Source organism: Pagrus pagrus (assembly GCF_965226575.1).
Source record: "Pagrus pagrus genome assembly, chromosome: 23".
NCBI lineage: Eukaryota > Metazoa > Chordata > Actinopteri > Spariformes > Sparidae > Pagrus > Pagrus pagrus.
Genome location: NC_140205.1, coordinates 20,634,471 through 20,648,658, shown reverse-complemented (window position 1 = coordinate 20,648,658; position 14,188 = coordinate 20,634,471). Strand labels below are relative to the sequence as shown.

The 14,188-nt window shown below is 41.8% G+C and overlaps 1 protein-coding gene across 1 annotated transcript in view; it reads right to left on the bottom strand.

The window, feature by feature from the left end:
* cog5 (component of oligomeric golgi complex 5) overlaps positions 1–14,188 on the bottom strand; it is a 55,578-nt gene that overhangs the window by 9,327 nt on the left and 32,063 nt on the right. Inside the window, exons 8-13 of the mRNA XM_084346204.1 lie at positions 11,608–11,767; positions 10,430–10,542; positions 10,230–10,307; positions 6,494–6,575; positions 2,028–2,232; positions 202–367 (exon numbers count right to left, since the gene is read on the bottom strand). Coding sequence (XP_084202330.1) covers positions 202–367; positions 2,028–2,232; positions 6,494–6,575; positions 10,230–10,307; positions 10,430–10,542; positions 11,608–11,767 — 804 coding nt within the window. The remainder of the gene's footprint in view (positions 1–201; positions 368–2,027; positions 2,233–6,493; positions 6,576–10,229; positions 10,308–10,429; positions 10,543–11,607; positions 11,768–14,188) is intronic.

The following is a 14,188-nucleotide window of genomic DNA, read 5'->3' as shown; positions in this document are numbered from 1 at the left end:
TGTCTGCCTGACGTTATTTTTTTACACCCCAGTATTTGCTAAGACTGACACTCCTTTTATAACCACTCGCACAAGTGAAATGTCTCGTAGGAGAATCCAACATGTGGACACACTGTGAGACAAGTGACAAAAAATGGCAGCGGCTGCACTGAACGATTTTGTCACTTCTAGCATCTCTTGGCTGTAAGGCATGTAGTGCACTTGCCTGCTGATGGTCTTGATGATGCTGTCCAGCTCATCGCTGGAGGGCGGGTTGCGGCCGCCCATAGGGAACACAAGGTTGATAGGATCAAACAGGCGAGAGAGGGACTTGGAGAGGTAGGCTGCCTCATACGGCTGCAGAGAGTCCTTCAGAGCCTTCTCTGGGCTACAGAGAAACACAGTTCATATGTTCACAAGATATTTACAGTATCAGTAACATACATACGGTGGTGATATTACTGGTCCTTTCTCTCGGCCACAACAGGAAATCAGATCAGGAAATAGCATCACTTTACTCAAACCCATGATGTCCATGATCTATTTAGCGTTTCATCTTGACATATACTATCTTCTAATTGGCTAAAACATTGTGCCGACATTTTTAATGGATCATTTAGAACGCAAACATAAATGGAAGCAAAAGGCCACTGTGTCTCATCCTACTACAATTCAGGGCTACTTCACTGTGTGTGTGTGTGTGCGCGTGCACTCTATTCATCATCATTATCTCATGACTGTGTATCACTGTAGTAGGCACAAGAGGGGGGGAATGTTCAAACAGTCCAGTGTATATACAAACATGTGTCCAGTGTTCCTGGTGAGGCTGATGTCTTTCTGAAACGCTGCATTAAAACATGCGACTGTTGTTTTTCTCTCTGCCAGCAGATTGTCTGGTGTGTAACATCTAACATATGTCTGCTCACCAGCATCTGTGCACATGCTCCTGAGTGCTCATCCAGAGAGGACTTGTTTCTTGTATCTGTCATGTCTTCACTCCCTCTCCATCCACCTGTTACATCATTCCTTTGTTCCTCGGTCCCTCCTCCCTCCTGCACTTCTTCATCTCACTGTCCTCCCTCCTACCTTCTTTTCATATACCGTCTCTGCTACAACCCTGATTCCAAAAAAGTTGGAATGCTTTATAAAACGCCGAATATGATGATTTGCTCAGCCTGTAGCGGCTGTAGCTCAGGAGTTAGAGCAGATACTGAACCCCAAACTGCTCCTAATGAGCAGGTTGGCACTTTGCATGGCAGCTTCCGCCATCAATGTATGAATGTTACAAGTGTTGTCGAGCGCTTTGAGTGGCAAAGAGGGAGAGCAATAGAGACAGTGATTGAATAGAAAGGCATTCCTTTTTATGGAATCATAGTTGTACTACAGATGCACCAATCCCATTTGTTCGACCCTTATACAGATTCTAGTACCTCGGCTTTATAGAATTTGTTCACAGGTGGTTGTTTTTCTGAAACTGATTGTTCTCTGTGTAATGTAACACCACATCACTTCATAATGATACAGTCAGTGGAGATGTTCTTACCAATATTCTGCTTAGGCTTTAGGGATGCAACAATATTCAATATTTTATCGAACCGTTCAATACGCCCTGTTAGGTTCAATACACAAAGGCAAACAATACAATACAATACAATACAATACTACAATAATGTTTGCTGTTTAACTCCATACGTTTTTTATGGAAGGTTTGTGGTTTGACTATATCTGCTTTTAATTATTTTTACATGCAATATTGCTAGTGTGAGTAGTTTTATATTAAGATATCAAAACCGTACCGTTACCATGGCCCAAAAACCATGATGCATACCGAACTGTGGGAAAACTGTACTGTTGCATCCCTATTAGTTAATCCCTATTAACAGATGTGTTTGTTCACTTGTAAGTAAACATGTAACTGAAGTGTTCATCTCAACAAACAAAACACAAATATGCTCCAAAATAAACTTGTCCACCCTGGTTCTGGTTCTGAAGGTGTGATCACAGCCTATGCGGACTCTGATTGTGTTGCTGTCTTTGTGTCTGCTCACTTGTAGTCCTGTTTGCCGTGTGTGAAGAGGTCCTGGCTGTCCGACTCTGCAGCTGAGATGTCCAGAGATGCGTCCATCCCTCCGCTGCTCGTTAGCGCCCCCTGCAGACTGGTGCTGTACTGCTGCAGGCGCCGCCACAGCTCGTTGTACAGTCGCAACAGCTTAGGGTACTCTCCTTCAAACGCCTGCTTCAGGAAGGACGAGGCTAGAGAGAGAGGAAGAGAAGAGAGCAGTCAGTGAGGAAAGAGTTATGATAATTCTGAGGGAAGCAACAACCTCTGAACCCCTGACTAGAGCTTATTATACGACCTGCTATGTCTAAAGTTTAAAAAATACACCTACCCCTTTGAGCTCTATCATTATGTTAATGACACATTGCATCTTGTGTGTGGGATACATACAACAACAGAAATGTAAAAATGACAAGTTGTAGTTTTGGGAGTGGTTAGGAACAATTTATTTTAAAAACACTGACAAGCAAAAACAAGTTTGAGTTTCTCCTGTGTGTGAGTCACCGAACTGCTCAGCATGCAGCGCTGTCAGACTTAGTAATGACATTGGACACACGTCTGAGCTCCAGATGTCAGTTGTGATACTAACGCTATCAGCATTTCGAAATGAACTCACACACTTGTGCCATTTTTCCATTACATCTGCCGGCCAGGCTCTACTCGGTTTGACTCAGCACGGCCGGTTTTTGCATTTCCACCACAACTGGGCAACCAGCTTGAAGGTGTGTATTAAACCAATGACACTGAATCACCGCTAACAAAGTGGCTCCACTAATTCACTTACAAACATTTCCATTTCCAATTTTCCATTTTTCATTTCCTATAACTTCTTTATAATAAAAGTCTGCATTATTTACTCATTTAAATCTTTTATTATGAAGCAGCATTACAGGAAATGCTGTGTTTTCACCAGCAGTAACTGAACACGACTCCTGAAACAGCTGAAATTGAACACGATGAGCCAGTAAAACACAGCAGATGTCTGAAAGTACAAACAGGAAAGAAAAGCTAAAGAGATTCAGTTAGAAGATACAAAAGAACTAAGAGCTGAACACACTGACTTTTAAAAATCTTTCTCTCTCATCTTTCTTTCCCTGCACAGACGTGAGCCGAGTATCGATTTTAGGGGGAGACAGGTGATCGTTGTGGGTTGGCTGCAGTTGGATCTGTTTAGTTGTCGGACTGCGAACGCCATCAGAACATCACACCCCCGTTCCGTGGCAAAACGTTTTGCTTTTTATTCTGGTGTCCATGTTAACAGGTTATATCAGACACACTGGCTGTGTGACTAGCGCTTCTGATGCGCGTCAAGCGAGGTTAAAGCGGTGCTTCCTCTAGAGATTCGGAGTCTTGCCTATCTTTACCGCAACATGTGTGTGGTTCTCTGCAAAAATAGACTCTGAAAAACGACTGAAAACGACCTGCAGACACATCATAGCAGCGTTTCTCTACAGTTTTATTGTCTGTATCTGCACAATATGTCACAGACATGAAGAGAATACACACAACAGGAAGGGCAGTTTTTTTCCTCCCTCCCTCCCACTTTCTCTTTCTTTCAGCGGGGTAAAAGAATATCACATCATCATATCTATCAACAATGATCAGTCCACCTCCATGTAAGCGGACATGGCAGGCAGGAGCCGCACTGCTGCAGCAGCAACACTGCTGTGTGGACACAAACACGCAGAGCAGCAGCTCAGCAACGCAGCCAGTGTGAATGGGGCTGGTGTCAGTTTGGGCTGCAGACATGAGGGTGTATGGAGTTAGAAAGAAGTGAGCTTACCACGCCTCTGTAGCCCACTCCACATCTCACCTGCAGCTTAGCAGCTCGAGCCTACAGTATATTAGCCATTAGCCATAACACACCTGAATCTCTGAAATGACGGCGGCCGTGTTGTATTGTGGGTAAAGTAGAAACCGTGTTTTGACGAGGAAGAAGAATGCATGAAATGACAAGGATGATATTTCTGAATCTGCTGCATTGATTTGCAAAGCTTGGTTCAAACTGCCAATCATTAGTGTGACAGTGTGGTACATATTGGTATACACTGGTACACACTGGAGACTTAAATCTTTTAAAAATGGCTCACAAATCCCTTCATCCTTTTAAAGGCTGAGTCATCTCCTAAAAGCTTTTTTAGCAAACACTGCTAACAGGGGGAAACAGTGCATTTGTTTGGGACAATTTCAGCAGTGGATTAGTCCACATTCAGTGAGTATTTGGGGCAGTAGGACGGTGTATGTGGGAGTGTGTGAGCTGTTGATGTGTTTCGGTTTTTTAAATAGTTTTGGGACAACAACAGAGCTCTACTGGAGATCGATCAGGCTTTGATACACTTCAGTAGATACATTCAGTATTGGTTTGACTTTACACATGAGATTTGATGACTATAAGAGAAATACAGAATACTATCATTTGATCAACCATGACAAAGAATGAAAAGAAAAGAGGGGAAGAAAAGAAAAGAGAAACTGAGGACCGTCAGTAATATCACTTCTATATAAACCTATACATGCATGCCTTTATATTACTCATATATAAAAACCCTCCTTATTTATTTTTGTTTCAGAATATCTTCACCACACAGCTTGCATACACACACACACACACACACACACACACACACACACACACACACACACACACACACACACACACACACACACACACACACACACACACACACACCTCATGACAGACACTGCAGGGTTTTCAGTAAAGTGTGAGTGTGAAGCCAAGTATGTTATCAAGCAGCCAAATCCGCCTCTCCTGTTCTCACTTTGTTATTCCCTGTAATCAGATAACTCTCTACTGAAACACCTCCATATAATGTGTGTGTGTGTGTGTGTGTGTGTGTGTGTGTGTGTGTGTGTGTGTGTGTGTGTGTGTGTGTGTGTGTGAGAGAGAGAGATAGAATGACAGAGAGAGAGTAATGTTAGCATAATGAAGTATTTCTTTTTTCCACTCTTTAAAAGGATCGGTCATTCACCCACTGCTGATTTATTGTTTTTCTTAGTCTTTTTTTGATGTTTTAATTTAAAATAAGAGACTCTGTGGTGTTCCTCATCTCACCAGAGATAATTGAAACAGCAGTCACCATTTACAACTGGTTCTAAAGTGTTCAATTCCTGAGAAGCACTTAGCTTGAAAATGATCAATTTCTGCAATCAGTTGCAATCAGTGACGTAACTTTGGGATGCACATACTTTAGGAATGGCAGAAAAGAATATGATCTTGCAATGGGTGGATGCAAAATCTAAAATATGTCTCAATGACTACTGGCACTGTATGTTATGAGATTAGAGGAAAGCGTTGTATGTCCCTCCAAGCCAGGACAAGAGCATCTATAAGCTAACATTAGATCCACACAGGCAGCCTTAGCAGATATTTTAATTTCTTGAGTTGGAGGACACAAAAATATTCTCTGATTTAATCTATTTTAGATCATGTTAGTCAGACTCAGTAAGTTAGCTCCAGTAATTTACAGAGAATATTGGCAAAATGTTGTGTTCTTGTTCTCATGATATTCGATAAGACTACAGCCTCTTCTTTCCTCACAGTGAAGATTCAAACAGATATTTGAATACAGTATATAGATTATCATTACTATAAGCAGAGTTCATGGGGAACAGGTTACATCAGGCTACAGGTGAGCTGTGTCAATGTGACCACAGGTACCACAGCTGACTGCCTGCTTAGTGTATCTTCAGTTAAATGACCTGAATGAGGCTTTGTAAAGGTACTTTTTACAAACAGGTGTCACAGATGTGCAGCTTTTATCAGTTTAATGACAAATGATGTACAAGTCAGTATTCAGCTACTTTGTTTTGTTCTGTCTTGTTTTGTTGAAGAGGAATTAAAAACCCCATCCCCCCCAACCGCACAGAGCTTTGAATATTCATGTTATTCTCAGCCCCATAATGGTATTTGTGACAACATGTCAGCCCATCACAGGGGGTATTAACAGAAGGGTTGAAGACGCCTGCTTTACATTTTGTTCCACAGAAGATAAACAATAAAGCTGCATTAACACTTCAAGCCTGCAGTGTGGCTGTCAGCAGCACACTGTTTTTAGACTAATTACTACGTCCAGACAGCCGCTGCTCTCTGCTCTACGCTACTGAATGACTTTTTAAAAACTACAGTTGCAGTGAAAAAAATCCATAAAAACTGTAGTTGCCAGTAGTGACTTCATACAAAGCAAGACTGTACCACGAGCCAACACTGATTCAAAGCTCTGATAGATTTATGAACAACAGGCTGTTTATGACTTGCAGCCCCATCGACTCCCTGCTGTTAGCTGTGATCTTGTTACAGCCCGATGATTACGGCTCACTAAATGAAACCTCCCACTAGTTGTTTTTGCTGCTGGTAGTGTAGCAGCTATCTGCAAGAAAACTTTACGATTCACACTCTTTGGGTAGAAATGGAAGAAAAGGGTGTTCAGTTCATACCTTCAGTTGCTCTGTGAAACTCCTCACTAAGTGTGGTGGTTACATCGTTCCAGAAGGTATAGAGGATATCGGGCTGACCATCCTGTCATCAAGTACACAGAAGAGGAAACACATTTATGATCAGAGCTACAGGTCTACTAGGAGGCCTTGTGCCTGACATGAGTTGACAAGTTCATGGGAGACACCTTTGGTCTCAGGGTGGTAGCTGCACCCTAAAAACAAGTGAATACCTTACAAAGCAGCCTGTCCGTGTACTAACTGTCTGTGCATAGATGAAAAAGAAAAACAGTTGAGACAAATAAACCTGAAAAGTAATTGCAATCAGAATATCAAGTGAAATCATTGCAACATTATCTATCAGAGTATTATCCATACTGATATCACTGAGGTCTTCATCTGCACCTTCTTAATGAATATTAGAAGGACCAACCTCAAAGCCTGTGAAAAACTGTGGTGTGAAAGGAGAAGAAAAAGAGCAGTAAGTGTTGTCACATGGGTCACAGTTGAACACAGAGCCTGACTGAGGAAAGTGCTTTAATTATCTAATGGGATGGGACTTTTGTGTCTGTATATTCTCCCTTGATCCACCATTACAGAAGCCTGTTGCAGCTCTGCTGTCCAGCCGTCTCACCTCTCCTCCCCACATCCATTACATCCTCTGCTTTCTGCACCTTCGCTCTTACTTCTGGCTATCACTTCTTCTTTCTTAATGGACCAATAGGACGTGAGGAGAATAGAAAAGAACAGCAAGAAGAGGTACTGCATTTAGGTGTGTTTTCCTGGCTCGGTCTGGGATCCTGAGGCCCAATCCCAACACACTCCTTGACCCTACCCTTAACCCTAACCCTCCATTTGGTGCGTTCAGGTCTAGGTGTAGTGTGTCCTGACTCTTGTTGGGATAGAGGTGTAGGGCGCAGTGTTGGGGCTGCATGGCCCTCCAAATGGAGATTTTCCAGAGACACACTTCAAACTGAGGGTTATGAGAACTCTGTCATTTCATTGTATTGTGGTCCTTTTCTTTATAACAAGCAGAAAACAATCACTACTAGTCTGATGATGACTCGGTAGCTAACTTGCGATAAATGACAAATGGCATTGTGACAATAGCAGGGTTGCCATAGTAACGTAAGAGAAATCACCACAGCTGAAGACGGTAGACTGGAAATGTCCGGTCTGTTTACAAAAAAGCCATCGACGACTTCTGATGACCTATGAGGGTCTTGAGGGGTTGTCCCATTTCATAGGGGGTGATTTCAACCCCTAGCCCTTGTGACTGTTCTGAGGGACGAGGGGGGCAATCAGAAACCAGGGGCAGGGGTAAGACTTGGAAATGATGTTGAACCTTTGTTCCAATGAAAAGGAAATCAGATCACTATAGCATACCATGATGTTTTAGACAACAGTATGCTTCCAACTTCATGTCAACAGTTTGTGTTTGGCCCTTTCCTGTTTCAACATGACAGCTCCTCATGCGAATAAAAATACCGTAATGATGACGGACCCAGACCTCAAGCAGCGTTTACAGTTGGAGGGGCTTAATAGATCTGAGCCCGACCACACCAACATCTAAAAACCAGAATGAACATCTGAATCATTTGTAAAAATGAGAACCAGGGGCTGGCAGCAGGGATAGGAGTAACACGCCGTATCTCTTTGAGCGTGATCATAGCCTGGCAGCAGCGCTCAGTACAAGCAGGAGAAATTTCACCTGCTGAGAGCTGAAAGAAGGAAGTCACAATTATCAAACCTGGAGGAAATAAAAGTATGAATGATCTTTCACTGGATTTCGAAACAGAAGAGAGGGTTTTTTCCACTCCCTGTAGAATCAGTGGGTGGTGAGTTAATTGCTAACACATGAAGAAACCATGATTGAGGGGAGGACAAAACAAGTGATGCCAGGATTTAGGCGAAGAAGTACATGAGAGCGAGCTAACCTGTGTAACTCTGCATAAACATGCCCAGGGGATAGGTGTAACAGCCATTTCTGAATGCAATATTACACAATATTACCTTCGTCAGGATTAGTTGCAGCTCGTTTGTCAGATGCCAAGTGTCTGAATGCTTCTCTTTCTCTCCTTGTAATGATTTATTTGGATGCAGCTACTCTACATTAAGATGTTATTGCTGACAATGTGTGTATTCAGTCATGTTTCTGTGGACACATGGCACTCTCGCCCAGGAAGAGTGATAGTGCAGCTGTGCTGCTGAGAAGCCTTGCATTTAGACATGTCATTAGGTCTCCAACTCACACCTCTATCTCTGGGTAATTGGTGAGAGCTTTGTTTCCATAGCAACAGTCTCCTGCTCTGATTTGTACATCTATGTTTCAGTGGAGGTAAGACAGTGAGACACTGATGATGGTCATGATAATGTGTTAACTATTGATACCACTCCTATTTAAATGACCAGGAGCTGGTATCCTGCTGCCTTTTGGCTTTCCTCTAAATAGAACTGTCTTCCTAAGAATGCACCAAAAAAATATAGCATTTTAAAAAAACTGTGAAACAAATTTTATAATCTTTACATATTTCACCACAAACCGCTCTACATGGCTATCGGATGAGAGATTCATTAAAATCAGTAAATACTCAAAAATGACATTTTCTGTCTTTTACAGTTTTCTTCAATTGCTAACAAGCATCAAGACACTTTTTTCAAACCATTCTACATTACCAACAGTTCATCTCCCAACCCACTCAGACTACCAAAACACAATACATGTCTCAAAAGGCTCCTTTGACCATACCACTGGCAACAATCCTCACAGAGAGCATACACTGTCACCTGACCCCAATGGATAGGCACGTATGTATGCATTTATACATGTGGGTACATGTGAATATAAGTAATTTATTTTTATTATTATTATTTTCATTATTATTATTAATATCATTATTATTATTATTATCATTTTGTAATCTTTCATTATCATTTTTGATCTGCACTGATGGCTCAGAGTTCATGGGTAGGCAGGTGGGAGGGGTGGCAGTTGTTTCGAGGGAGACTTGAATGATGCAACCAACCCATTTTGAAAAAGTGATGTACAGTGTTCAAAATCAATAAAGGTATGATATACAAAAAAACATAAAATCAAAAACACAGCCAATGCTTGCAAATGTGTAGAACTAAAACAGTTGGCATATAGTAACTTACTTGTGAAGCATAAAAAACTGAAGCAAAAAACAAATTCCTGAGATTTCCAGTGCTGGAATAAACATTACAAAAAACAAATCAACAAAATGTAGTATATCCACTCATCCTGTACAGTACTGCTGGGGCTCTAGTTTTCCCTCTCTAGAATCAGGACACCTGCGGAGGCTTTCAGCTTTCACTTTATTGTGAATTTTCTGCTGAGGCTTTCTGTGTATTTCAACATGGTTACTGCACAGATACATACATCTTTCTGTTTTGATTGTTTTTTGAAAAAAGTGCTGTGTTTTGCTGGTGGTGGAGTATGAATGATGAAAGAGCTCAAGGATTTTGGAAGATGTGGTCATTGAATGCATTTTGAGTGAAAGCAATGGAAAGTGGTTCTCAGTTTGGTCCACACAGACTTCTGTTTCACTGACTGTGTGAAGAGTTTCAACAATGTGATTTTAGTGTTGACCAGTGCATGTCAGCAATGGAAACACACTGTAATAACTGCATGGCCAGATTGGAGCCCTATCACTGTTGTCCTGATTGCAACTGTAATTACTGCTATTAGACTGAAACCACAGCAGTAGAGCCCACCCACCTTGATGATCTCATCGATGAAGCACACATGAGTGACTGGGTCTCTCTTCTTCATCAGAACCTTCTGCAGATGTTGCACCTGAAAAATATGTAGCAAAGAAACCTTCATACCTTATTCATCAGTGTTGCTGACTGCAGGGGGTTATGTTTTTGATGTGTTATTGAACAATCTGTGATGGCTGGACAGTCGGTAGTGTGTACCTGTCTGCACGCAGCACATATCTGGTCCATCAGCTTCTCCAGGTTGGTCCACAGAGCAGCACGAAAAGCTGCAGTGTTGCCTGGAGTCGGCAGCACTGCTCTGCCCGGTGCACCTGGGGGAAGAACTTCATTACATGCAATGTTTTTGTTTATATGATTGAGAAATAATGAGACAGTATTGGTTCACAAAAAACATTTAAAAAAACAAACAGATGACACAACAAAGCCCTGATTCTTCAAGGAAATAAGGGAGTCAAAAAGAGGAGCTTAATTTTTTCTAAATTAGTTATTAAATCCCATGAAAAACCCAAACCAGCTGTCTGTCAGTACTTTCTGACTTCCTGTCTGTGGCTCTCACGTGTAAATCTTTAAAAACAACCTCATCTATTTTCATTTTAACTACAATGGCACTTAGTAGAGCACATACCTCTGCCATGGCCCATCATCACTTTTGCACTCACTCATAGATACCAGCCACCTAGATATACCTGTTTTTTTATTTATATATATCAAGATCCATGCATTATTCCCTGAGAACAAAAACGCTGCAATCTCACAATGTTAAAAAAAATCCTGGATCTGTTCCCTTATCTGGATCCATACCCAAGTGAATGTTAGTGTGTTGTTCATGGTAATGAAGGAAGATGTCACAGTTTTTGGACAACAGTGGAGCTCTATGACACAGAGAAAGCAGATTTACGGAGGTTGGCAACACAAAACCAATCCATTCAGTGTTGGTTTGGGTCTTTTTATGATTTGTGGACAATAAGAAAAAAACAGAATATCACTAGACTTTAAGACTTTCAACACACTTTTTATTTATATATCTATATACAGTATATCTATTGTACAAAGTGATATAATCCTTAAAACTGAAAAAGGCCAGAGGAGGAACCTTGTGTCTGATCGGGGCTGGTTCGCTGAAGTACCGCGTGCATTAATTAGAATGATGATGTGGCCATGAAAATAACATACACCCTCCAGCCAGAATTGACTATTCTCTGTGGCCATGGTGTAATAATCTATTTTGGATCAAGCTAACTCGTGAACTAGGTCAAATCATAAAATGTCATTGTCTTTCATCTTTTAGAAATGAGGGCAATGTTTCCAGTTTGTGAGTGTCTGTGTGTGTGTATAAGTGAAATTTGTTAATGAACCACATCCTCCTTGGGTGTTACCTCTGGGGTTGGCCGGTTGTGTCAGGCCCTTGATGTCCAGTGCACTAGTGATGTTGTCCTGTATGGTGGTCCTGTATCCTCCCACTACAGAGCTGATGGTCTCCCTGAGACTGCCCAGGTTATAGAAGACCTGCAGGGCCGTGCCGACCTGGGTGGGATTCTGCAGAGAGGAAGACAGAGGGACAGAGAGAAGTGAAGTTGGCAGTCATCCATGGTTCTGTTTTTAACTAAATGAAATCAACTTAATGGATCTGGTAGTTTCACACACAAACACGCAGTAAGCCAGTGAGTAGAGGTGACAGCAGCATCTAAAAATACGACTTGCATTGATTTAACGAGATAGAGCTGTGAAAATGTAGCAAGGCAAAGTCAAGAGAAGAACAAGTGAAGAGAGGAGAGGAGAGGAAAGAGAGGAGACAGAGATCAAATCCAGAAATATCCCCACTGCACTTTATTTACACTGTTTATGCCTCAAAGCATTCTTCTCTTCCACTTGTATTATTTTGTTAATGAGGGAAATCTCTGACATCATTCTACAGAGATTGAAGGTTTTCCACTTGTGCCCCATTCACTGTTGTATGAGCCTGACGGGCCCTTTACAGTGACTCCAGCTGTTACAGCCTTGTTTCAGTGAAGACTGTTGTTTAGAGCTCAGACTAAAATGACACTGAATGTGAATGTATCACCTTGTTTCAGAATAAATCTGAGGGGAAAAAAATAAACTTTAGCGTCCAAATATCCACTTTATATAGTTGCTCATTTAAAAAGACTTAGGAGAGGCAGCAGGTCGCATCATCTGTCCTCACCCACACTCCCCAGTGTTACTGACAACTTCAAGCCACTGGGGCTCAACTGATTTCATATTTTTGGATAAAGTAAGTAAACTACAGCCTCTTGGTTTTATGTCGCTGCAAACCAGTTGTAGTTTACATGCACGTCTGTCCAGACTGACACAATATATGTCATCAAGACTTTGAAGAAATTAATAAAAAGTATTAAGTGTATATTTTGGCAAAATGCAAGTTCTCACTGTATTGACATGTTTGATTCAGTTAGTAATTTCCAGTGAGAAACATGCTGTAAAACACCTTTACAGCAGTACTGTGGTTACATTTTTATCTCAGCAGCGAATAATGTTCGAGTGCTGCTTGAACAGAGACGGATGGAAAAGTATGCACTGTACCAGAAAAGGGGCGAAAATCAGTGTGTCCACCCAGATGTCATGTTAACACCACGGCCCATCAGAGCTGGAGCTGATAAACACCCGTGGCTACTGCAGAGTCACTTGACCCATGAATCAATGCTGATTGCACCTGGTCTACTAAAGACAAGGATTTTTGTCTCGTGTAATTAGAGTTATTAGAGACTGTTTTCACAGAAGAGTACAGGACTGATAGAGAGCTTCATCACATGGTGCAACAACAATCACCTGAAGATCAATATGAACAAAACCAATGAGCTGCTGTTGGACTGCTGCTGTAGTGTGTAAGTTCAGAAACATGTGTTCACATGTCTGATAGAACACAAAGCTGTAGCCATGACAGCAGACAATGTTTCAAATGTTCACATGTGAAACGTGGTCACCACCTCTGTTCTGTTCCACAGTTATAGCATGAAATAATGACCAGAGAGATTTGGCACAAACTCCTTGAAGGTGTTCCCGAGATAATGTGTTCACAAGAACAGGATGGACAACCCAAAAACACTTGGGCCGATGCAGAGGCATATAAAATATAGAGGCAGTCTTATACATGAGAGGAGAGGAGCAGTTCTTCTACGTGGGTCAGCTGAGCTCCCACTCAACAGATGGGCTACAGGGTCTCTGCTGGCACAATCAGAGCACTGAGGTGAAACTAGCTCCCACACAGCCCAGGCAGCATGTCCAACTGCTTACATAACATTCACAATAAACAACTCCCAGGCTTGATATAAGAAGCTGTCACTGTGTGTGTATACACTACATGTGTGTGTATCTGTGTGTGTTTCTCTACAGCCCCATATGTCCACACACATAACACAGTGACAGAAGTTGTTAGCCAAGGCTACTCCAGCAGTAGTCAGGATAAAAATACTTCTACTGAGGGTGGAATACACAGGGGAGAGCAAAGTGTGTGTGTGTGTGTGTGTGTGTGTGTGTGTGTGTGTGTGTGTGTGTGTGTGTGTGTGTGTGTGTGTGTGTGTGTGTGTGTGAGAGAGAGAGAGTGTGTGAGAGAGAGAGAGAGAGAGAGAGAGAGAGAGAGAGAGAGAGAGAATGTGTCTAATTTTGGAAGCACAGCTTATTGTCTAGACGTAGGAGTAGAAACCTGTAGCCAAGACATTTATTTGGAGAGAACTGTAAAGTAACTGTATCCTGCAACTTCACTCTGCCACCAGCTTCTGACACACCTGTTTAACTTCTTTGTTCACACCTCTCACGCACATAAACGAGCACGTGCACACACAGACACAAACATAAATCCACCAGCTTAAACTTTGCAATTTTTTCATTCAGTGTTAAGCTACTGTGAATGAAGTCAACACTTCCTGCACAGATGTCTTCTATGAAAACAGGCCTCAGCATCCTATCAGTTCTTTAGTTTTT